Source organism: Aotus nancymaae, unplaced genomic scaffold, assembly GCF_030222135.1.
Source record: "Aotus nancymaae isolate 86718 unplaced genomic scaffold, 86718_ANA_hifiasm-v0.15.2.pri h1tg000059l, whole genome shotgun sequence".
In the NCBI taxonomy this organism is placed as follows: Eukaryota; Metazoa; Chordata; class Mammalia; order Primates; family Aotidae; genus Aotus; species Aotus nancymaae.
Genome location: NW_026988473.1, coordinates 67,052,985 through 67,079,170, shown reverse-complemented (window position 1 = coordinate 67,079,170; position 26,186 = coordinate 67,052,985). Strand labels below are relative to the sequence as shown.

Genomic DNA, 26,186 nt, shown 5'->3' with positions numbered 1-26,186 from the left:
GCACCTGTTGAGTACTATGCTTACATCCTGCTGGGACCACTGGGATTCTCTAAGCCTAAGATTTTGCTTTTTGTTTTTTCAAACTGGTGAGATTAAACTTTTTTCTCAATAGTTATGGTGGCGGTGGTGGTGAGACATAATTTTGCTCTTGTTGCCCAGGCTGGAGTGCAATGACCCGATCTCAGCTCTCTGCAACCTCCACCTCCTGGGTTCAAGTGATTCTCCTGCCTCAGCCTCCTGAGTAGCTGGAATTACAGGCATGTGCCACAACATCTAGCTAATTTTATATTTTTAGCAGAGACAGAGGTTCTCCATGTTGGTCAGGCTGGTCTCAAACTCCCGACCTTAAGTGATCCGCTTGCCTCAGCCTCCCAGAGTGCTGGGATTACAGGCATGAGCCACCGTGCCCTGCCTTCCAATGTTTTAAATAGCAATTTATACTTCTTCTTCATGAATTGTCTGTTAAACCCCATGTTGGAGGGACTCAAGTTTTGTTTTCAATGTGCCTCAGGGCTTAGAAATGGTGTTGGTGACTTAGCTGACTCTCACAAAGTTTTGAATACATATAGATGGAAACCTAGCCAGGATAAGCCACTAAAACCCCACAACTGTGTATCATTGTAGGACTTACAGAGAATATTTATGTATATTAGTGCATTTTAACACAACTTCTGTGCATTGTTGCTTTCAGCATTTTACTATGCAGAGCAAAGTCTTGAGTAACTGAGGTCTGAGAGGGATAACTGGTGAAAATTCAAAGAATTTCTCCTAGAAACGGAGGAATTCAGCTTCGCTGAAGAAAGGACATAACCAACTGAAATATTTGGTCCTCCCGTGCACCAGAGGGCGAAGGAGCTGGATGTGACGCCGTATCATAAATGAACGGCTCGCTAGAGTACACTTTCCAGAAGGTTTCGTTGGCCTCCGCAGTATGCGGTCACCCAGAATGCTCAGTGGCCGCGGACTTCAGGACCCAGGCTGCTGTGCGGCTACATACGACTCCAACTCCGCCGACCGTGGCGCGTAATAGCCGCTGGCTATCTTGGGGGAGCCTGCTGTTGGACTATGCCCCACTGCCAGGAAACAGGCGCCGGAAGGTTCTCCAACAAGATCCCGCTTTACTAGGGCGGTAAAGGCGTTCACAGGTCTGGAAGGGGCTGTGGGAGAAGTGGGGCAGCGCTGAGCCATGCTCATGAACCGTTGGTTTGTCTGTGAGGAGGCCCAGTTTCGTGGCACCACGGTGGCGCCCGCGCTGGAAGGTGGTCTTGTGACCGACCGAAAACTACAATTCCCAGCATTCCTGCGGTGCCAGAACTACCTTGTCCGAAAGCCTGTGAGAGATTCAACCCGTCTTCCGCCTCCCGCCCACCGGAAAACTCTGAGGACATGAGTCGTCGCCGGGCTTGGCAGTTTTTGCTTTCCCAAGGCAGCGGGGATCGCTGGGTTTCAAGCCCCTGCGGGCATTTCTCGCCCGCCCTGCGGAGAGGTGAGGCAAGGCGTCGTGTCATAGATGCCTGAGTGCTCTCTAGGGAGACGACGACCGTGGGTCGCGCCTGCTCGAGCGAACCCGAGAAGGTGCCACGCCCTCCTCCCCTACTCACGCCTTGTGCTGGCAACACCGCTGCTGGCTGCCCCGACTTGCCCAGCTCGCCCCAAGGGGCGAGGACTGAGGAAAGCATCGCCTTTCTCTTCTTAGAGACTTTGAAGGCCTGGGCTTCGCGCCCGGCTTCTTTCTCGGCCCATGTTTCCCTTTTTTGGTGACAAGAGGCTTGTAGGTTTGTCAGGAGCCGAAGGAAGGTAATCTGTGTTTGAGGGTGTCCCGATTTCTTTTATGGCCTGTTCAAATTTAGATCGTTTAGGTGCTGGCCTTCAGCCCAGGTTTTTAAATCATAAATTTCTGGTCACGTCTGCCTTATTCTCGCTGGAATTCTCAATATTTTCAGTCACATTGTAGACTTTGGGGAAAAAAAAAATAACTGAATACTGAACCTACAAGTTTCCAACCGGTTGGCACCTCTGTTAACAGGGTGTTCTAAAGATACCTGACTTTATTCTGAGAAATGTTTCTAGGGCTAGGTTTTGTTGTCGTTTTTTACCCCTAGTTTTTAAACTTCCCCCCCAATTTTTAAACTGTTTTAGGGTTGTCCACAAAATAGGCAAATAGACACCTCATATCAATCTTAGCATTCTCTGTTCACCTTCTTGAATCTTCAGTGCCAGGCACACTGAGCCATTCAGTACCCAAACACGTCCATGCTGTTATTTATGCTCCACACTGTTACTTGTGCTATTTTGCTCACGGTTTCATTTTAATCCACACTAGTAACAGCTGCAGTGCCAGGGTCATTCACAAGGTCTCTTTTGTTAAGTATTTCAGTATTTAGCATACATACACATTATGATGGATTTTACAAAAAGTAAGTAGCACTTTTGAACTCCAGGAAACCATCCGACTGTCATCTTTGTTGACTTTTACAGGCGTACTTCATTTACATATCCAAATGAAAACAAAATTAAACATTTTTAGGGAATGAACTTTGAAGTGCATATCATACTGGGAAGCACATGACCATAAGTAAATGTTAATGCTTTACATAAAACTTATCCCACTTGAGTCTGAGTATTCTTGGAGAAACCTTAAATCTCTTCTTAGAACTAATAGGATGTGTCCCTCCTCAGTAAACAAATATTGAATGTTTATTGTATACAAGTAGTTTAAACTTGCCTAATAATGTCAATAATCAAGGGATTTGAAAACCTTGACCTCTGACCAATGGAAGGACTTAGTTATTCTAATGCAATCAGTCTAGCAAGTTAGTAGACCAGCATGTAAGAATATACACTATAATGCCTGTTCTTTTGAGTTCCTGACAGAAAAATAACTGGCTATACACTGAAGTGTTTCAGCTGTAAAATTAGTAAATTAATATAAAACTTGCAGCTTATATTTAATGGGACAACATTTTACATCTCTTTTTTGTTGTTTTTATTTATTTTTTCAAAAGTAAAATTTGACCTTTTCCAACAAGCTCCAGAGGAGCTTGGTGCAAGATAGGCCAGAGTTCCAATCAGCAATCTGTGACTTAGTAGTTTTATGAAGCTGGTTAAACCTTTAAACTCTGAGTTTGTATCTCACTATTATAAATAAACAATCTCACTATTATAAACAAACATATCCACGAGACAGGTATCAAAGAATCAAAAGAAGTAACAATGAAAGGAAAAGTTTGGGATTTTGTATATATGTTTAAGTCTATGCAAAACTTTTCAAGTTATTAAGGATCTGTTATTCCACCTTGAGCTGGAAACACTGTTTCTGGGCACTTATCTCGCCTACCTATTAATACGGCTGCAAATACTTTCTTTTTTTTTTTTTAATTTTTATTTTTTTGAGACAGGGTCTTGTCACCCAGGCTGGTGTGCATTGGCGCCATCTTGGCTCACTACAACCTCTGCCTCCCAGGCTCAGGTGATCCTCCCACTTCAGCCTCCCAAGTGGCTGGGACTACAGGCACACACCACCATGCCCAGCTAATTTTTATAATTTTTGTAGGGACAGGGTCTTGCCATGTTGCCCAGGCTAATCTCGAACTCCTGGGCTCAAGTGATCCGCCTGCCTCGGCTTCCCAAAGTGCTAGGATTACAGGTGTGAGCCACTGCACCCCGCCTGCAAAGACATTCTTAATGAGTGCTTATGCATGCTCATGACACAGATGGAATAGTGATTATGACACCCTACTATGAATATCCAGTGGTTTTTTCAGTTCCTTATGGCTTCCAAAGTGGAGTGAAACCCAAAGTTCTACTGCCAGTGGGTGTCAATACCTACCTCATAGGATTGGGAGGACTAAGCAAAATATGTACATATTTGAGCACATATACAGAATAATGTTCTACATATCCTTCTGTATTCTCAGCTCTCCCTAGGCCCATAATAAATAGAAGCAAGTGAATAACAAAGGCTGCCCATGGCTTGATATTGCTCATTCATTCTGTCTGAGTAGCTTCTCTAAGATTTAATGTAGCTCTACCATCCAAATAGCCATTCTTGATCCTTTATTCTCAAGGAGGGCCAGGTGCCTCTCCTTTGTATTCATTGTGTATACATAATGCCAAGCACAGTGCCTTTCATTCAGCAGGTATCTATCAATGGAGCATCCAGAATTGTGCAGGCACTGGGAATTCAGTAGTGAGCAAGAACAGATGTGGTTCCTGCTCTCAAGGACTGTATAGTTTAGTGCAGGGGTTGACAAACTTTTTCTCTGCAGAGCCTAATAATAAATATTTTAGGCTTTGTGGGCTGTAAGTTCAGTCATAACTATTCACTGCCACTGCAGTGTGAAAGTTGCCATAGATTAATCCATAAATGAATGAGTCATGTTCTAATAAAACTAGTTCTAAGGAATAAAACTAGAAAAACATAGTCTATGGGCTGCAGTTGGCTGACCACTGGTCTCTTGGGGAGACAACTGAGAGTCACATAAATGTGTAAATTGTGAAAAGGTTTGCAAAAGAATGCTTTGCAGTACTATGAAAAACCACCACGAGAGAGACCTAACCTAAAGGAGTCATCAGGCTTTCTAGAGAAAGAAACATTCAGACTGAGCTCTGAAGGATAAACAGGAGCAGGCAGAGAAAAGGAGAGCTTTCTGAACAGGACAGGGGCTGGGCAAAGGCCCTGAGAAGGGAAAGCACATGGCATGTTCGTGGAATTAAAATCAAAGACCCCTTGAAAGCAGAGGGCCAGAGAGCATAGTAGGACATGAAAGGAGCTGCACCCTATGGAGATTTATTGGCTTGTTAAGGTATTTGGTTTCTATCTGAAATTTAGTAGGAAGCTGCTCTTTGTGCAAGGTATTCAGAGTGTTTCTTGACTAAGCCAGAGGAACTGTACTAATCTGCCTAGCTATGAGACCATAAGATTGCAAACTAATTATAGACTGTCCTCAAGTTAGTTTAACTTAAAAATTTTTAACTTTACTATGGTGCAAATACAGTATGCATTCAGTAGAAACTACTTTGAATTTTGATCCTTTCCTAGGCTAGCAGTAATGTAGTATTCATGCAATACTAGGCAGGGGCAGCAAGCCGCAGCTCCCACACAGCTATGGATCACAAGGGCAAACAACCGATACTTAGTATTGTCAGGGTTTTTTGGGTTTTGTTTTTGCATCCTGTCATGTTTTATAAAGTGCCCATCTGGGTGTCTACATGAAATATTCAACATTTGATTATAAAATAGGCTTTGTGTTAGATGATTTTGGCCAACTATAGGCTAATGTAAGTGTTCGCAGTGTGCTTGGGTAAGCCAGGCTAATCTGTGATGTTCAGTAGGTTAGGTGTATTAAATGCATTTTCAGCTTAGGATATTTTCAATTTATGATTAATTTATTGGGACATAACACTTTTATAAGCTGAGGAGCATCCATACTTAGCCCTGAGCCTCAATTTGCCTCATCCATAAAATGAGAATTTTAAGGATGGGGTAATGGATATGAAAACAGTAAAATATTACATAAATATTATTACTGATTTTTTTTCTAAATCCAAATAAACTTCTAATCAGGGATACGTAACTAAAAGTACCATCATTACTCCTAATGCAGTTGTTACTGAAACTATTGAAATCTGCCCCTTTTTCTCCTAATTTTTCTTTTTCTCTCCTACCTTAGGTCTGACATTGACACACAAAGCCATGTTTCTTTACCCTTCTAGATGACATTCAAATGAAAAAGATTAGTGACCAGTGTGCTAATATGTGTGTGTGTTTTAAAAAATTGCTCCACCTTTATTTATAGCTACTTGCTTTTATCTCTTAAGTAAAAATTTTTGGAGTATGAATATCTTTTATCATTTGAATTTAGAGTTTATTCTTATATTTTTTAAAAAAACAGTATCTGTTTCCTGCTTTCTGGTCTATAAAATCAGTGAGAACATCATTCATGTCTGGTTTTGCTTATCATTTTATCCCTTGTGCCTGGCACAAGTTCTAGCACTCAACAAATATTTATTAGGCTAGAAGGATGTAAGAAAGAAATCACATTTGTCCTACACAGTACCAGTGGAAAAGTAATGCCTGAAGTTGCAGTCTTTTAAATACTTAGATATTTTAGGTGGCTTGGGATAAATGAGACAGCATGGAGTGATGGAAAGAATATAAGATTTGTTCAGAAGAACATGAGTCTAAATCCTAATTCTGCCATTGGCTTTGTGACCTTAGGCAAACCCCTTTACCTTTCCTAGAAGTTGTTTATGGACAGAGCACCTTATAATAAATTCATCAGCAATATATAGAAAAGGTCTTTACTGTGTCTAGGTTAAAACTTGGGGAATTTATTGAAATAGGACAAGAAGTGTTATTTCAGAAATGAGAAATTGCTCCTAGAGCTCTTATGTTGATACCAGTAAATACGCCCATGATTTCAAATCAAATTCATTGATTGAATCAGCAGTAAAAGTTTGTGACCCAACTATGTGCCAAAGTGCTGTTCTGGGTGCTAAAGATACAGTAGTGAAAATCACAGTCAAATCATCATGGAGCTTATATTCTGGTCCAAAGATACAAACAGCAAGCAAGATAATTTCATTTTGGAGCTGACAACTATGTAGGAAATAAACTGTGGACATATAAGTGAGTGGGAGTATGGAAAGCTACTTTAAATAGAGATATAAGTGTAAAAATTATTCATAGCTCTTTCGAAGACTGTTACTGAGCACAGAGAATAGCTGAATTGAGCAGTTTCTGCTCTTCAGTAATTAGAGCTGAAGTGGTGATATCCAAAGCATTTGATGTGTGTTTTATTACAATTTTAGACCAACTCTTAACATTTCTGAATATTGAAGGAGGGAAAAAAACATTTATTGAATGTTTAGTATGTACAGAAAAATATCAGACTTTTCAGATAAAAGAGAGGCTCAAAGGAGTCAATTAACTTGGGTGAGATGACAAAACTAGAAGAGCCAGAACTTTATTTTAAATGGATGAGGAAAATGCTTTGTAAGCTAAAATATAATACCTGTATCAGTTACTACAAGAGAAAACAAATGTCTTCTCTTTTCAGACTTCTTCACTACCACAACCAAAGAGGGATATGATAGGCGGCCAGTGGACATAACTCCTTTAGAACAAAGGAAACTAACTTTTGATACCCATGCATTGGTTCAGGACTTGGAAACTCATGGTAAGAAACATGGATACCTCTTGAAAGAAGAAAATTAATAGCACTCATAATAATTGCCTAGTCAAGACAGTATCACTATTATGAACAATTAAGAGTAACTAAATAGACCTTGCCATCCATACAATTAAATATTTTATAATCATTAAAAATGATACTGCTTGAGAAACATTTACTGATATGGGGAGTGTTCAAGATATGTTAATTGAAAAAAGCACATGAAATATATGCAGAATGATTCCAAATAAGTGAAAAAGAAGAAAACTAGAGTTTCTAGGCTGATACTAAAGTGGAACAATTGTTTGAGATTAAAAAAGCAGAAAATAAGCACAAAAAAATTACCTGGTTTCAAAACAGTAATTTAAATTATGTGATATTACAGGAACAGACTAATAGAACAAAATGGTATTCATAGAGACACAGACATGAATTTAATATGTGATGAAAGCATTACAAATTAGGGAAAGGAAGGACTATTTATTAAATGAGATATAACAAATGAGTAGCCATTGGAAAAAAATATACTAGATCCCCTTAAACTGAAAACTAAATTTCAGATAGATAAAAAGCTAAATGTAAAAGAATTAGCAGTTTTACAGAAAAAAAGGGCAAATGCTATAAACAAGCAGAACACAGAAAAATAAACATAAATAACAAAAAGTATATGTAATGCTTAACCTCACTACCAACCAAAGAAATGCAAATTTAAGTAACATTAACATAATAATACCATTTTTAATGCCAGTTATACACTCAAAAAAAAAGTAATATCCAGTGTCAATGGGAATTTAAATTGTAGAGTACTTTTAGAGAGTAATTTAGCATTATCTCTCAAATTTTTAATTGTAACCATTTTTTAAAAGAGTATATAACAATTTAAATGTTGAGGAGTTACTCTAGCTGTCTATTTTGATAAGGATATGCACTTTAAAAAAATAAAATAAAATACCTATTTGCTGCCTACAGGATTTGACAAAACACAAGCAGAAACAATTGTATCGGCATTAACTACTTTATCAAATGTCAGCCTGGATACTATCTATAAAGAGATGGTAACTCAAGCTCAACAGGTAATACACTGATTATTATCACTTCTGATCGTTTCATTAGACAATCATTTCATAAATACGTTTCTGGCTACCTACTGACCTTCCAAACATGCTCCTATCTTCCTTGTTCTCTCTAAAGGGACCACAAAAAAAAAAGAATAAAGTCAATATTTAGAGACTAAATAGTTAGAATAGGTGTAATAATATTGTGGTAACAAAGAGAATGGTATTTTGCCAAATTTTGATGAGATGAGGTCATTATATTGTGTTATTCATGGGTGGCGGTAGATTGTTAGTGAAACAACTTTTTCCCTCTAGAAAGCTCACCACAGTAGAAAAGCTAATCTTTCTATATATTAAGTATATTTTATTGCTGCCTTACATATGTATTGGTTAATTTTCACAGGCCTAGCTGGAAAGGACTTACATGGCTGGGAAGGACTTTATAAATTACCTAGCTAAGATGCTTTAATTTGACTGAATATAAAATTCTTTAAAGTCAAATATAAGAATTTAACATGTAAGAGGCACAGTGCTGAGTACTTTTCGTATATGATTTAATCTCTAACAACCTTGAAAAGTAGGCAGAATTCTATCTGGCCACTGAAGACACACTCAGAGAGATTAAGTAGTTTGCAAGAGTTTTCACTGTGGTGATATGGACAAAAAGCAATAATTTTACATAAAGGATTGAATAAACTAAATGAACTTAACTGGAATAATAATTCATTTCTGTCAGTCATGAAATAATGTATTATGTTTAAGAATCTGTTTTCTTCCTATGGTTATATTTTTTGAATTTTAATTTTTCAAATTTAGGCTTCCTCAGATAAGTATTTTACAGCATGGAGAAAAAAATCAGGATTTCTTATATAAAACTAGAATCTCTTGCATAAAATTTCATTACTATAAGGGTCACAGTAGATCAAAAGATTTTAAAGAGGTGCTGTGGTGCATACCTGTAATCCCAGCACTTGGGGAGGCCAAGGTGGGCAGATCACTTGAAGTCAGGAGTTCAAGACCAGCCTGGCCAACATGGTGAAACCCTGTCTCTACTTAAAAAAAAATACAAAAAATTAGCTGGGCATGGTGGTGGGTACCCGTAATCCCAGCTACTCGGGAGGCTGAGGCAGGAGAATCACTTGAACTGGGAAGGCAGAGGTTGCAGTGAGCCAAAATTGCACCACTGCACTCCAGCCTGGGTGACAGAGTGAGACTCTTGTCTCAAAAAAAATTTTTTTTAAAACTATAATCTCCAATTATAGTAGACAAATGTCTAATTAATTAGACATTTAAAATTGAAACATTCAACCCCTACATTCAACTTCCCTTTAAGTTTGTACATGCATTTTTTTAGCTAGTTTATTTAGGATCATAACAGACTACTAAATCCACTAAAGAAAAAGCCAAACATTTAATTAGTTACTCCACAGCTCTGAACTGTCTGGAAAGAGCTATATGGAGCTACTGATCTTTTTAAGAAAGTAATTTGTTTTTATTTTTAAGTTTACCTATAAGGCGTGAAATAAAGCTGTGATTTGAGGAATCTTTGTGCTGCTAGGACCATTTAATCCTATATACAAGAGGTAGGATTGGGCATAAAAATATTACTATTATACTTTTGGCTTTTTTATTACTGGTGTGTGAAGTTAAAAATCCTGTTCCATTCTTGTATCTAATTCCATTGCTGACCCCACCTCTAGTATAGAATAAGGCACAGAGATGTCATGAAGGATGGAGCTAAGGCTCAGGGCCATCAGGCCATCAAGCTGCATACTTGATCACTTCAGAATGGGCCATATGAAACCAAGTCAGCTAGCAGGATGAGGGGAAAAAAGAAAATAATGAAGTCTTCTTATTCTGAGAATTTGATTATATTGTGAATTTGATTAAAATCTGAATATTCTTTGATGGCTCCATAGTTACAAAAATCACTTTTACAAGATTTGGCTACCTAACAATGGATTATGTCTTTACATTTAAAGTTATTAAAGGTGGACACCTGTGCTGTTTTGTAGGCTTTTTGAGTCTGTATTTAAAGGAAGAATGAGGTAAAAAGAGGCTTTTAAGAGCCACAGTGGGCCAGGTGTGGTGGCTCACACCTGTAATCCCAGCACTTTGGGAGGCTGAGGTGAGCAGATCACTTGAGGTCAGGAGTTCGAGACCAACCTGGCCAACATGGCAAAACACTGTCTCTACTAAAAATGCAAAAAAATTAGCTGGGCATGGTGGTGGGTGCTTGTGGTCCCAGCTACTTGGGAAGCTGAGGCATGAGAATTGCTTGAACCCAGGAAGTGGAAGCTGCATTGAGCCAAGATCGCCCCACTGTGCTTCAACCTGGGCAACAGAGCAAGGCTCTGTCTTTAAAAAAAAAAAAAAAAAAAAAAACAGAGCCACAATACAGTCCCTTATTTTCAGGTTGAGACTCCACAAGAAGTCTGTAATTAGCTTTCCAGCTTTTGCCTATGTAATCTCAGTAATAAGAATACATTATTTTTAATGTCTTATAATTCCTTTATAATGATACTTGGGGCAAACAGGACTCCCAGCCCCTAGAAGCCACATCTGTGTGACTTCTGAATTAATTCTCATAAATATGTCAAGCAGAATTGAATAAAAGAAAATGAACACCCCTCCCCAGTCCTATATGAGGGTTAGAAAAGGCATGAGTCAGAAATGTCTGTTGTACAGAGTTAAAAACTTTTATCTATTATGATAAGAAGTCCAAACTTCCTCCACATTAATACATTAGCATTAGAATATCCTGCTTCGGCCATTAGATCTCTGTCCCATCGGTAATAATAATAGCTAACGTTTCATTGCTGACCATGTGCCAAGTACAATTTTAAGCATTATACATACATTACCTCATTTAATCCTCAAAACAACTCTTTAACATGTAGCAGGTACTGTTACTATTTCCCTTTTACCAGTGAGTAGACCAGAGAAATTCAATGACTTGCTAGCATCTCACAGTAAATGGCAGAGTTTGGATTCAAACATAGACAGCCTGACTCCAGAACTCACAATCTTTTTTGGGCTTTCTTGTTTTATTTCTAAACTATTATACAGAGTCCTTATCAAGGTTATTCCCTCATTTGCTTGTTCTTTTGGTAAAGGATAGGTAAATTAGCAAGCTACCTAATTTTAAGAAGTTCAGTGCTTCAGGCTGAATATCCCTTATCTGAAATGCTTGGCACCAGAAGTGTTTCAGATTTCAGATTTTTTTTTTTTTTTTTGGAATATTTGCATTACACTTACCAGCTGAACATCCCAAATCTGAAATCCAAAATACTCCAATGAGCATTTCCTTTGAGTGTCATGTTGGCACTCAAAAAGTTTCGGATTTTGTCAAGATTTTTGGATTAGGGATATTCAACCTATAACAGTTATATTTTCTTTGTAAGGCTGCCTTAAATCATTTCTGCAAAATTGTCCCTCCCTAACAAAGCAAAAGTTTATAAATCTATCAGGTAAGGGCCACCTTTTCTTTCATATCTTCTTTGTAGTGCCAAATATAAGGAAGCTACCCAGGAATTTAAACAAAATTGATTATGTTGTGCTGACAGAGGGCAATTATTTTAACTATACATCTGTTTTTTTACTACCTGACTTCTGAGTCGTATCCACTACATGGAATTTTCCAGTGGTAGAAAATCTCTCAAAATCAAAGTAGTAAGAGAGAGAACCCTTTCCATATGAGTATTCAAAAAAACAAGAACAAAACATTATCTTTTTGAGGAACTCTTTGGGTCTAAGGAAGCATTTTATTGAGATTCTTTTCATTCAAACACCTGCACATTTGTCTCTCTTCACTAGGAAATACATTTTTTCTCATTTTGATATTTTAGATACGTAGGTTTCATATTTCCTTAACCAATCAACATTATACCTTGTAGCATGTTAACAAACTCATTTAAATTTCATGAAAACAATGCAAAATAAAAAGATGGCTTTCTATAGATCACTAGGTTATTTTTATTTTGTTTTCTAGGAAATAACAATACAACAGCTAATGGCTCATTTGGACTCTATCAGGAAAGACATGGTCATCCTAGAGAAAAGTGAATTCGCAAATCTGAGAGCTGAGAATGAGGTGATACAAATTTTAATCTATTACTCATAAAATACTGATCTCATAATAAGCATCTTACTTAGTGAATAAGTTAGTAAGACCAAACAATAATTCCATGTGGTTAGTAAACAATAAATAGATTTTAAAATATACTATTTATTTAACCATACCTAATTTTTTTCTATATAAATCATAGTGCTTTGCATACTGAAGAGAATAAGAGTTAAATTTTATACATATAAAATCACATAAAAGAGAAAATCTTTGAACTATATATATTATATAAAATTTTTATATAATGGTTTCAGAGCTGAGAGTAATGTGGCATTTTCACTTTTATTTAATCAAAGACATTTAAGTACTAAATGTCTTTGTGACTTAGGAGAAAAGTATATTTCTGTAATTAAGTCAGAATTTTAAGTTACGTTATCCACTATGGCTTATTTTTAAATTTAGAAAATCAGTTTTTAAAAGTATAATATAAAAACAAATGCATTTTGTTCATAAGAATTGTTTTCTGAATACAGTGACTTACTAGTTTCTTTTGAAAATTTTTTTCTCATCAATTCTGATTAGAAATCCATAGATTGTCCAAATTTTGGTAATCTAGGGTTTCAGATTCTTTTAATCATAATACGGACTTGGTTTAATACTAATTGCATGTGATCTTTCTTGTACCTAGAAAATGAAAATTGAACTAGACCAAGTTAAGCAACAACTAATGGTAAGTGAATTTTTTTTCTAGCTATTAATTTCAGAACAAATATTCATTACAAGATCATTTTAAAAATGTCTTTATTTTCTTGAAAGCATGAAACCAGTCGAATCAGAGCAGATAATAAACTGGATATCAACCTAGAAAGGAGCAGAGTAACAGATATGGTAATGTGCTTTTAAATGTACTTTCTTGGTTACTTACTCCTTTTTAATTTTTAGTCTTTTTTTTTAACTTCCTGCTGCTTCATATCCTATAGTTTACAGATCAAGAAAAGCAACTTATGGAAGCAACTACAGAATTTACAAAAAAGGTAAGCTAATATGTAAAAATGTCTCTTTTATCCAGTTCTTATGCCTTGTAAAACTGCTTTTATGTGTACCAGTTTATAAATTTGGACTTTAAAAAGCTAATTCTGTAGAATCTATGGTTTTCTGATAGTTAGCCAGCATTTCTAGAGAACCTGCCACCAGATTATTGTTCATGAGCCTTGACCTTGAAGAACCAAGCTTTCACATAGTGTGCTTTTTTAAACTACTTCTATAATAGAAAATAACTCTGTTTTTGGGCCAGGTGTGGTAGCTCACACCTGTGATCTCAGCACTTTGGGAGACTGAGGCAGGAGTTCAAGACCAGTCTGGGCAACATAGCAAGACTCTCTCTCAAAAACAAAAACAAAAAAAGAACTACTTTTTAAAAGACAAAGATTCACTATTGGTATTCATCATTGGTACTTAAATGAGTACCTAGGTTCAGTTAAATAATTTTCTTAAGGTTTAAACATTTAAAAAAAATACTAAATATGTAGTGTTTATTAATGTGCCAGATACCATTTTACACGCTTTACTTGTATCGGTCTCTGTGAGATAGACACTATTATTCCCATTTTACCAATTTGGAAAATAAGACACAACGAAGTTAAGGTCACACAGTAAGTGGTGGCACTAGGAAAAGAACCTGTAGTCTAAATCCCAAACTGGGAACTACTGCTTTCCTTGTCAGTAATCCTACAATGTAATCACGACTTCATCTCTATGGCTTGAGTAAAACCCCACTTTCTGACTCAGCCTTGTCCTTTTCTTAAAAGTTCAAAGCCATTTGTACATATTCTAACAGAAATTATATCACTCTTGCTCATAATTTAATAGAAGAGAAGGTCACATTTGTTCTTTCAAAGATCTTATTCTCTTCCCTTACTTCTTGGCCAGATAAAGGAGATAAGCAAGGAAATCAGCAAAGTCTTTTACAACTACTTTCTGTGCTCTAGCTCACATCTCTCCTCCCTACCTTTTGTCACCTATACATGTATCAGTGTTAACCATCAGGTATTTCTTCCAGTTCTTTTAATACTGGTGCCAGTTCATATATCTGGTTATTTTTTTTTCATTTGTAGAATATATTTAAAGTTTTAACCATAATATCTTAAGGACTTTGCACACATAAAATGATAGTTCTGTGACTTAATTTTTTGTTTCTCACTTTATCATCTTATATATTTAGGTATCGAATATGTTATTATGAGGTTTTTAGTAGAATATTCCCAGTATGTGATAATCCTAAGAGATGATCTCCAAATACAAAAGTAGAAGGAATGTGATTCGTCAGTTTGTAGTGTTTTTTTTAATTTATTTTTTTATGCCACTATGTTTTTACTGTTTCTCCATCTAAGACTTTTGTATCACAATTAGCCCATAAATGAGGGTTTCTAATGTATATGTTTTTTTGTCCATTTAAACAGGGACAAAATTATGTTCTCTTATATATTCTTGTTTACTACAGGATACCCAAACCAAAAGTATTATTTCAGAGACCAGTAATAAAATTGATGCTGAAATTGCTTCCTTAAAAACACTGATGGAGTCTAACAAACTTGAGACCATTCGTTATCTTGCAGGTAAGACTGTCAGAGAAAGAAATTGCTGTCATCTAGTTTTCCTGTTAGTTCCTACCTCCCAAGGTAACTGAGCAGGCACAGAAAAAAAAAAAGGAGCTATAACAAGGCTCCTTTATTGCTTGGTTCCCTGTAGTGCTTAAAGAAGGTTCTAGTGTCAGGATATATTTTTGGGAGTCTTGCAGTTTTGTTTTTTTTTTACTACTTGCAATTTTTATTACAGCAGATTACAAGTTAGACGCAGCCAAAGGAAGGACTATAAAGGGTATAGTATTAGACAGCTCTAAATGTGAAGCTTCTGTCATCCTCACCGATGTGTTACCCTTCAGAATACAAGTTTAGCAGGCAACTCTGCAGCTTACTAATAGAAAAAGCATGTGGCTATAAAAGAAATAAATATACAATGGGAATAATTGGATTTAAAAGTTTTTTTAAAAAAAAGAAATATATAAACACAAGCACAAAATAATAGAAGGATAAACTGGGTATTCCACAGCGAAATAATGAAAATTTTCTTTTTATTGCTTATGTTCTTCCACAAAGATTTGAATGAGGTTAGAGAAAAAGATCAATAAAGTAGATATAAGCCCATTAAAAACCTGGAGGAGGGAGAGATGACATCTTACCTTGAATCAACTGATGCAGCTTACATACTACCCCAAAATTAGATTATTTGTCACATACTGAGTTCCTCAAGTATCATCTGACCTGACCCAATTATAGGGCCCCAGTAGTTAGAAAGAATGCCCTAGTCAAATATTACTTGTCTTTTTTCTTTCTTTTTATAAAAAGTATTTTCATTATAAATTATTCCTAGAATTCAAAAGCAGTAAAAGTAAAAGCCCCTCCCATTGTGTATTTACTATTAGTAGTAAACATTTCTAGGCTTTTTCTTCTGTATATAAACATTTTATATACTTCTTTTTTTTTTTGAGACGGAGTTTCGCTGTTGTTACCCAGACTGGAGTGCAATGGCACGATCTCGGCTCACCGCAACCTCTGCCTCCTGGGTTCAAGCAATTCTCCTGCCTCAGCCTCCCGAGTAGCTGGGACTACAGGCGTGCACCACCATGCCCAGCTAATTTTTGTATTTTTACTAGAGACGGGTTTCACCATGTTGACCAGGATGGTCTCGATCTCTTGACCTCGTGATCCACCCGCCTCGGCCTCCCAAAGTGCTGGGATTATAGGCGTGAGCCACCGTGCCCGTCCATATACTTCTTAAAAATAATTAGATCACATATTTTTATAGTCTACTCTACAACTTTTAAAAATTTAACCAAATGTCTTATTTCTTTCCACATCAATACACACAGACATCATTTAATTAGAAAGCATAGTATTCTCTATATGAAAATGCCAAAATTTATGTACCTAGTCCTCTGTTAACAGGCATTCTCCTCCAGTTTTTCATTATTAAGGACAATACTGTATTGAACAGCCACATATATGTGTATGCTTGAGTAAAAACACACACATCTTTGTGCCGTCATTTCTATATAACAACTTGCTATGTACATTTAAAATTTAGAGTCAAAAAGATGCACATTTAAAATTTTTGACATTAACAAATTGCTGTCTAAAAGAAAACTGCAGATTTATACTTTTAGTCATTTTCTGGGCAGTCACCACTGATGTTGAGGTGCCAGCGGGGTTGAAGATGGAGCCCCCAGCCATCAGCTGAACCATGGAAGGGGCACAAGTAAAACAGCCTACCTACAAGGGTACTTGCAATCAGAACTTAATCTTTAAATCTGTGAATGTGTGCCTCATTTTCTCATACCAGCTTCCTCCATGGGTTGGAAGCATTACCACCTAGACTCTTTTATCATTCCACTTTCACTAATCAGGAGAGATTGCCCTCTTTGTTTAGTTCCAATTTTTAAAATCCTCAGAAAGGAGTCTGAATGGTTCATCTTGGGTCATATACCACCTTTTGTCCCAGAACACTGCTGCCAAGGAATAATGGCAATTTCCATTTAATCTATGTGGTTAAACTCTGTAGAAAATGTGGCATATTTTGTTCTGGGCAGATAAATAATGAAAGCTAATGTTTACAGAGTGCTTAAAATGTATCAGGCACATGCTAACCTAAGCATTTTACATATATGTAGAATGTCTCTCTAGACAGGGTATAGAGGATAAACGGCAAATTTAAAAGAATTTGGGAATGGCTCCATAGTTACCACAACAACAACCATGAGAAATAAAAGCTGAAATAACAGCAGCAAGACATGAGAGAGAAACTTAAATGCAGTCGATTGTATAGTCTACTGAAGGAACAAAATGCCTGCCACCTCACAATAAATAAGTGTTCATTTTGGTTATCTAAAACTTAATTTATCAGCTGTTAAATCAGCAGAGGATGTAACCACTTAGCACTATGTGGCTCAAATAAATGACACGTTGAGTCTTACTGGTGTCACAGTATATAATAAGGATAACAAATCTTTTGTGTTTTTATTAAAAGAAAAAAACAGCTTTAGAGTCAAGTATACTTAGTCTTAAATCCTGGCTCCACTGCTTGCTAGCAGTATAACCGGGCTTATTACCTTATCTGTACAATGGGGATAATACCACCAATCTCGTGGTTAAATAGCATAGTGTATGTAATTGCTCACCGCACTAGCATACTACCTGACACGTGGCAAATAGTCGCAGGATCAAATGGGAGAATATACAATTGCCCAGTGACAGTAAAACAAGAAACTCTAAGTGTTATTACTTCTCAAATGCCCTTCTCTATATGTCTTAGAGATGCCTAATGCCGTTTCTTAAAATTGAGAAAATAATCTTATCATTAACCAAGTTTCACTAAGTAGTAGGATTAAAGGGGATGGTATACAAATGGGTTTATACATTATGAATAACTTTACTTTGAAAGGCTTTCTTGTGTCTTTATTCATAAAAGTTTCCCCTTCATCTCTAAATTGTCTATTTTTAAAATTCATCAATTGGTGTTTTAAACAAATAGGAGACTAGGGAGTCCCTAAAGGCCCCACTCAGACTTACCTTCTAAGAGCTGGGAAAACAGAAGCTTTTTTTATCCAAAATGATGTAACATAAAGTACAGCTAGTATATTAACTATTTTTAAAACCTGCTGCTTTTTCTGCTTTTCCTATACTTCATTGAGTTTAGAGTTTTTACTGAAATTTTCATTTTTTAAGAATTATGAGAGAAATTATTTTAAAATGTACTGAAAAGGCAATTAAAATTCTCTTCTCATAGATATATGGATGTTTATTCTACTAGCTTAACTACATAATTTTTTAATATAAGAAAGATTTGAATGAGATCATTATCTCATTATCATGAGATCTGAAATTAGAGCTTATAATTATTTAAAGTAGTCAATAATGCTAATGTTAATGATTTTAAATACAATTTATAGGTTCTAAATGACATATAATTTACATTTTAATATACAGGCTCTTTTAAAAAGAATTGGGCATTAATGCTTCCCTTAAGAATGTCTTTCATCCTTAATTTTCTAGGGAATAAAACACATAGAATAGAAAATTGGTTGGATTTCCTTTGTTTTTTGCTCTTCACTTAAAGATAACATTATTCTCTTGATCTCTGCAAAATAATCACAAATACAAGACCTATAACATAGTTTCTTCTTTTCACAGCCTCAGTGTTTACTTGCCTGGCAATAGCATTGGGATTTTATAGATTCTGGAAGTAGTATTAATGCTCGTATTGCTGCAGCTATTGGCTTCTTAGAACACCAAACCAAGAGAGATTTACTTTGAACATTGTCAGTTGCAGCAAAACTTTACGACACCAGTTTATTTAAAGTATACATGGACTAAAAGAGGAAGTGTTTTAGAATGAGAAGACATATTTTGTCTTTATTGTGTGTGTGTCTTTATTATATTGAAAAGCTGTCATTCAAACCTGGTTTGAGATAGAAGAGCATTTTGTCCTTTTGATAATTCATAGAAATTGAACCAGTTTTCTTGTGTTTGCTTGAACAACTGTGTAAATCATACAGGATTTTTGTTGGTATTGGCTGCATATTTGAAAACTATTCCCTAGCCTACATACTTATTACTGAAATAACTTTCCTGATAACCATTGCATAATTACATTTTTCTATAAAATAAAAGATTATTAAAACAAAGTTGTGTGGATTTTAAAAGTGACTTACCATATAGTTGGAGACTGATTTCTTTTTGGTAATGAACTAAAACAATAAATTTTAAAATAATAGGCTAGACGTGGTGGCTCACACCTATAATTTCAGCACTTTGGGAGGTCCAGGCGGGTGGGTCACTTGAGGTCAGGAGTTAAATACAAAAATTAGCAAGGTGTGGTGGCACATGCCTATAATACCAGCTACTTGGAAGGCTGAGCCAGGAGAATCCCTTGAACCCGGGAGGAGGAAATTGCAGTGAGCCAAGATCACGTCACTCCACTCCAGCCTGGGTGACAGAGCCAGACTCCATCAAATGAATGAATGAATGAATGAACGAACGAATGAATGAATGTATGCTTTAGTGCAAATATACAGCACTTAATATGAAATCTGTAGAGTTGCTAAATATTGAGCTCTAATTATTACATGTATTTTTAAAATTTCTGATACACAAAAACCAGTTTATCCCTGCTTTAGTTTAAGTTAACTCATCTTTATTTTATTATATAAAACAAAGCTTTTCTTAATAATTTACATTCAAACATTTATTGATATCTAGTACCTACTTTCAAGAAACTCATAGGGCAAGTTAAATTCTTATTTTGTTTTGTTATTAGGTCTACCTTTTTCTTTCTTATAAATTAATATCTTAGTAAATCATATGTAATTTCAAAGAAATTTAAAATGTCCTTTTCATCTTAGTTCTTCAGCTTTATCCAGATCAAGAATCCAAGACCAGAACGTAAACATTTTGATTTCATAATGCCTTGGTAATAGCTATAAAAGTTTGACAATCAGTTATTCAAAATAGCCTTGTCATTTGTTTGTTTAGCTATAAACAGGGAATCTGCAGTACAGAGCAGTCAAGAGATTGGTCCATATGGTCCAGTGAGTGACAGTCAGAGGCTTTCCAACTGTATTTTCCTCAAGAATCTAACTGCTGGTTTGTTTTCAAAAGAAAAACTCTTTTGACATTATCCTGTTGCATTCTGATTCATTTTTATCTCACAATCATATTGCCTAAGAGAGTCCTTAGCACGTCGTAGATGAATTTCCACTGGGTTAATTAATAAGTGGCCATAAAAGTTAAAGTCCACTGTAACAAACTACACTGCATTTGTTCAGCTAACCAATATGACTGCCTGCTATATGCCAAACAGCATGCTAGTCTCTGTGTGCACAGAGATGAACATGGTTTCATTCTCATGGAATCGACGATGTTAGTGAAGAAAAGAGACATTAAACAAGAAAATAAATTATTGTTTTGTTTTGATTTAAAATATTCTAGCTGGGTGCAGTGGCTCACACCTGTAATCCCAGCATTTTGGGAGGCAAAGGGGGCAAACCACGAGGTCAGGAGCTTGAGACCATCCTGGCTAACATGGTGAAACCCCATCTCTACTAAAAATACAAAAAATTAGCCAGGCATGGTAGCGTTTACCTGTAGCCCCAGCTACTTGGGAGGCTGAGGCAGGAGAATCGCTTAAACCTGGAAGGCAGAGGTTGCAGTGAGCCAAGATCACGCCACTGCACTCCAGCCTAGGCGACAGAGCAAGATTCCATCTCAATATATATGTGTGTGTATATATATATATATATATATATATATATATTTTTTTTTTTTTCTAAAATATTAAGAGGGAACGCGTCTTTCCTCCATGTGAAGAAAGCTCCAGTAGCATAACATTGTTGTCACTCTTCATCCCCTTATCCACTCTGCCCTAGGTAAAGTGACTTGCCCAACTGCAAATTTGGAAAGAGAAACAAGGCACAATTAACCCACTTCCTCCCCACTCCTGTTTGGGACCAGTCTATCTACAGAGACATTCATTCTGTTCTGCTTCTATAGGATCAGGCTCTGCCTCTGCAGGTTGAGGCCTGGCCCAGCAAAGCAATGCTTGAGACAGGGTAAATCTGTCCAATTCTAGAATTCAGTGATAGAAAGCTTACTGGCCTGAAGATAAAACCCATTTTCTCTTGCTGGCTAGAGTGGCACACATCTATAGTCCTAGCTACTTGAGAGACATGAGACAGCAGGATTGCTTGAGCCAAAGAGTTCGTCAAGGCTGAAGTGTAACATGTTCACACCTAGAAATAGTCACTGCACTCCAGCCTGGGCAACACCTGAGACTCTGACTCCTAAAACCAATTCTCCAGTAGTTTTATCAGTAAATAAAGGGGTTGGTTTAGGCCTCTATATTAGCTTACATTCTTCATCTTAGTTATATTCACAACCAAGATAGAAAAGAGATATGCCATTTATTGGACCTTCTCAAGCCCCAATAAATAAAGATACATATTCCCAGGTTATACAGCCACGAAATATTAAATAGATCTGTGTTCTTTCTCATCATAGGGGTTTACCAAACAAAGTGCTTTGTATCCAGTAACAGAAGAATAGAAATATGCATACCATACCCTGTCCCCATTACTTTGAGATCCTATATCCTTTCCATGATAATTCATTTTGACGGTAGTTCTGGCGTTCAGATAAATTTTTGTTTAGATGATGGCAATATATGAAATAAAGATGGATGAGAGGATGGTGTTTCTATATGCCTCAAAACTATACCTCTATTTTAGCACTTGCACCTCACTATGAAACAGCAATTGTACATATCTTTTCCCTACACTAAACTACAAGTTCTCAGAAGGCCTCTAGACACATATGAGGTACTTGTTAAATGCCTGTGGAATAAATGAGACTCATAAATCTCAGTTGGCCTTAATCCAAAGTTTTTAATATGCTGAAAATATTTCATTCATACTGAGTTTCTGAGCATAATATACCTTTTGGGCATTTTCTATGGTAAGAAGCCTCCAAAAGGATTAGCTACTTTCACCATGTGTATAGATCCTAACCTATCCATACTGCTTTGGTGACAAAATAGGCTAGGCAAGAGTATGTAAGGACTTGGCAAGAGTCAGGAAAAACCCTTACCATATTGGAAAAACAATTCAAAACTTATAATGTTGTCAAATTTTAAGAATTTAGATATGTAAATTTAGATACGTAAATTTTATTTTTAAAGTATTTTTTAATATTTAATAAAAGGGGCAGTGGGAAAGGCTATGGTTATGATTGCTGAAATTACTGATTGTTATTTTTAAAAAGAATAGCTACCCTTGACTATATGACAGCAAATATGCTAAATAACATATATATATGCTCAGCTATTTTCACAGCTCTCTTCTTAGGTAGACGGTATCCTCATTTTACAGTTGAAGAAACAAGTTTAGCCAAGTGAAGTAACTTGTCCCCAGTCCCCCAGCAAATAAGTCACAGGGACTCGAGTCTTCAACTCCAAATCTCACTCTCTCATGCTTTCACTCAATATACTACTAGTGTCCAACCTGAGTACTATTTCTCATGAGATGGACAATCTACTGAGTCATAGGAACAAAATAACTTAAATCTCTTCAATATCCTTTTCACTTGTTTTTTTTGTTTGTTTCATTAACCTAATGAGTCAATAATATATATGTATATTATTTATGAATAAATATACATAATTTTGGAATTATACTTTTAATTTAGCTGCTGTAACAAAACCCAGAATAGTAGTGGCTTAAATAAGATTAGGTTTATTTCTCTCTTACAGTCCAAAGTAAGCATTCTAGGGCCAATGTGTCAGCTCCATGGTGTCGGGGCCCTTGCTCCTTATTTTACTGCTCTGCCATCCTTGTGTTCCCCTCATTCACAAGGTCCAGTGGCTGACTCACCACCACATCCATATTCCAGAAGAAGAAAAGAGCAAGAGGTGACTTTAGAGCCATGGCCCTAAGGTTTTACGTAACATTTTTTGCTCACATCCTTTTGGACACAACTTGGTCTCTTAGTTGCAAAGCCAAGCTGGGAAGTTAGTCCTTATCCTGAGCAGCCACAAACCCAGAAAAATCCTTCCCGTTGTGGAAGAGGGGAGAATGGATTTTGGAGGACAACCAGGGAACCTCTGCCACAGGGTGTGTATGCTTTTATTACAACACTATTCTGGTATTTTCTGTCTCACTGGTACAAAAAGAGATTAAAGAAAACTGGAGCAAATATAACAAACTATTTCCAGGTTTGGAATTACTTTAGCAGCAAGTTAGAGGGGAAAAGTAAGGCTATGTGTAGTCCCAGAAGGGGAGGGAAATGGTCTGGAAATTCCATTAATGGTTAAGAGAATGCAGACTTTTGCTGCCAAGGTTAGGATCCCAGCTCAGCATTGTATAATCGTAGGCACAACTACTTTATCTATAAAATGTATCTATCTCTTATGGCTGTCGTGACAATTCAGAGATAGTTAAGGGCTTGCTTGGCACAAATCTTAGATTTCCCAATAAATGTGCTTTGCTGACCAAAAAACAACTATGGCTTTCAGTTCAGTTCTGACTTCAATTCCCTCTTTTTTCCCACCCCCATCTATTTTCTCTTCTCTTCCCACCATGAGCCAGCAAAGATTTGTGACTCTCTAGGGGCCAGCTGTGAAGCTCCTATCTCCCTCTGAAGATCTGTCACTGGTTTGGGGGCTTCCCTGGCAGCAGCCTCCTCACCATATACCAAACTTCCTACCCTCTGGACCCTTGCATCTACGTCACATGGACACTAAAGCCAATTTGACCTAGTATCAGAACTAGTTTACCCTGACAAGAGTGCATTTGATTGCTGAACCCAGTTCAGCTGGTTAAGGGTCTGTAAGCAAGTGTTAAAAAATGGCTCACCTATCCTTTTAATAATCCTTATATATTTTTAGTTCTTCTGTGGTTTCTGTGGCTTTCAATCTATACTAATAGTAGTTGTCAACATTTATTGGACACTTCATGTAAGATCTGTTCCAAGTCCTTTACTATCTCTTAATTCTCCCAGTGACAGCCATTTGAGGTAGGTATATTTTATAGAAAGAGATTAAGTAGTTGTGCCTAGGATTACACAACAATGCAGAGCTGGGATTAACCTTGGCAGCAAAAGTTCATTTTTTAACACGTACTTACAGACCCTTAATCTGCCGAACTGGTTTCAGCAATCAAATGCACTCCTGTCAGGGCAAACTAGTTCTGATGATACTCGGTCAAAATAACTTTAGTGTCCACATGAAGTACATGCAGGGGTCCAGAGGGTAGGCAGTCTGTGGAATGGTGGGAAGGCAGCTGCCAGGGAAGCCCAAAACTAGCAACAGATCTTCAGGGGGAGACAGGAGCTACACAGCTGGCCCCAAGCGAGTCATAAATCTCTGCTAGCCTATGGAGGGAAGAGAGGAGAAAATAGAGGCGGGTAGGAAAAAACGTAATTGAAGTCAGAACTGAACTGAAAAGCCATAGTTGCTTTTTGGTTGACCAAGCGCTACTAATCTTTAAGATCTAGGGGAAAAGAGGAAGAAATAAAGCCAAGTGTTTCTTATGCTGTCCAGTCTGCCTCTTCTCTAGTCTTAAAAAGCTTGCAGTTATGTCATTTGAAAAAAATTTTTTAAAAACATATTCACACTAGTAGAAGTAAAGGGTACTCTCTAGAAAGTGAAAGAAATATGATTCTATTATGGAGCCATAGTGGAATTATTAATAATTTTTAATATCTAGAACTAGATTTCTTTTGATTACTATACCATCTAATATTTTAAAGTTTACATGAATACTTGTAAAATTAATTACTCATAAATCTCTTAACTTGCCTGTGTAGCACTATGTAAGAAGCATATTGGGCGAAGGTGTACAACTGAGTCTGTGCCATTTAAAAAAATCTCTCTATCTCTTTAGTATAACATATTTCTGCTTTCAGAGTTGGAACAGAAGCATATCAGAGTAATTCTGAGATAGTTTTATAGACTTAACATTTATATCAATTTTATAAAAGAAAGAGAAAAATCAATCAGGTTTATTTAGTTATTTCACTGATTAGTACCTTCTCACAAATACTCCCCCAGAAGAAACCTTTTTTTTGACTCGCCTCTTCTCTCTGTTTGACTCACAAGAAGTACTGTCTTCCTATAAACAAAGGAAAAGAGGGTCAAACGCCATTTTCATGCTAGCACACATTTTCAGCTTTCTACATTGCCTGTTCAAAAGAAAAAAAAAATTAACCATACTAGTATTTTCAACTCTGATTAAATTTCTTTTAGGATTTTTTTGTGAATAAATTTCCAAATCTGAAGTACCAGTGCATCATATTGTGCTGAATCGTATGACTGGGAGGAACTTTAAGAACTAGAGAAAGAATACAGAAAATGTAGTGAGAAAGAGGTGGCTACTTATCAGATACAGCCAATTTTCAATCTTATCTCATTCAGTTTTATCTCTACCTAATAGATCCCCAGACACTAATATTTAACATATTGCTAATAAAGTGTCAGTATGTCATCTGGATTCGTTTGCCATTCCCATAGTGCTGCTAATCATTCCCTAACTTCCCCATTCCCTCTTTTGTTTTTGTACTACATCCCTCTACTGCTGTAGTCTCATTTTGCTCTTTGCCTGGTCTCCTGGTTTCACTGTTTCTGAATGTTTCTTATTCATCTTGGTATCCTTAAGACCCAGCACAGAAGAATCAATAAATACTATAGGAAGGAGCAAGCAGGGCTAGAAACACAATGGATATCCACCACATGTTAAACACCTTTGATAATTCTTCCAGTCAGAAATGCTCTGCATCTAGTCAGGCAGGACAGCTCTGAACCCAGAAGCTCCAAGAAGAACACAAGGTGCATGTCCCTGGGGAGAGCCCATGGCTGGAGTTGTTCCCCAAGGTGTTCCTGCCGACACCTTTTCTAATGAGTCCAATTAGTTTAACTCAACCGTGTGTGAACATGGAAGTAGGCTGCCGTTATCCAACACCGCCTGGAAAAACAACCATGCATCTGGTCCCTCCCACATCCCTCAGCTGCAAACTTGAGAGCAGGATAGAGAAACTTCTATCTTTCTCTTATAGTGGCCAGGTATTTGTGGGCATAGAGTAATATAGATGGTCTCTTGTCTTGAAAAAAGCTTGCCAGCTAGTTTCAAGAGAAATAACCTTTGATTGGGACTTAGCATATGATATAACTGTTCTTCATACCATACATACAAAATAAAGTATAGTAGGCAGCATTACCAATATTTTAAAGAGGCCAAGTGTGGTGGCTCATACCTATAATCCCAGCACTTTGGGAGGCCAAGGCAGGCAG

General features: G+C 36.7%; 2 protein-coding genes across 5 annotated transcripts in view; one reads left to right on the top strand and one right to left on the bottom strand.

Annotated features, from left to right (window-relative positions):
• The first annotated feature begins 926 nt into the window (after positions 1 to 926).
• Positions 927 to 19,054, top strand: CCDC90B (coiled-coil domain containing 90B). 4 transcript variants are annotated; one of them, XM_064365350.1, is made up of 9 exons: positions 927 to 1,486; positions 7,062 to 7,181; positions 8,145 to 8,248; positions 12,222 to 12,323; positions 12,985 to 13,026; positions 13,113 to 13,184; positions 13,277 to 13,330; positions 14,797 to 14,911; positions 18,542 to 19,054. In XM_064365350.1, the coding sequence occupies exons 1-9, from the start codon at positions 1,387 to 1,389 to the stop codon at positions 18,595 to 18,597; spliced, it is 765 nt and encodes a 254-aa protein (XP_064221420.1). In that variant the 5' UTR covers positions 927 to 1,386; the 3' UTR covers positions 18,598 to 19,054. The 4 variants fall into 4 exon arrangements, with proteins under 4 accessions (XP_064221420.1, XP_064221418.1, XP_064221421.1 ...); XM_064365348.1 differs by lacking the exon at positions 18,542 to 19,054 and having other exon boundaries at positions 928 to 1,486; positions 14,797 to 15,700; XM_064365351.1 differs by lacking the exons at positions 927 to 1,486; positions 8,145 to 8,248 and having other exon boundaries at positions 7,069 to 7,181.
• Positions 8,593 to 26,186, bottom strand: part of ANKRD42 (ankyrin repeat domain 42) — a gene marked incomplete at its 5' end in the record, with an annotated part of 92,897 nt that continues 75,303 nt past the window's right edge. The window contains one exon of the mRNA XM_064365622.1: positions 8,593 to 25,011. Within this exon, the coding sequence (XP_064221692.1) occupies positions 24,922 to 25,011 (90 nt within the window). The remainder of the gene's footprint in view (positions 25,012 to 26,186) is intronic.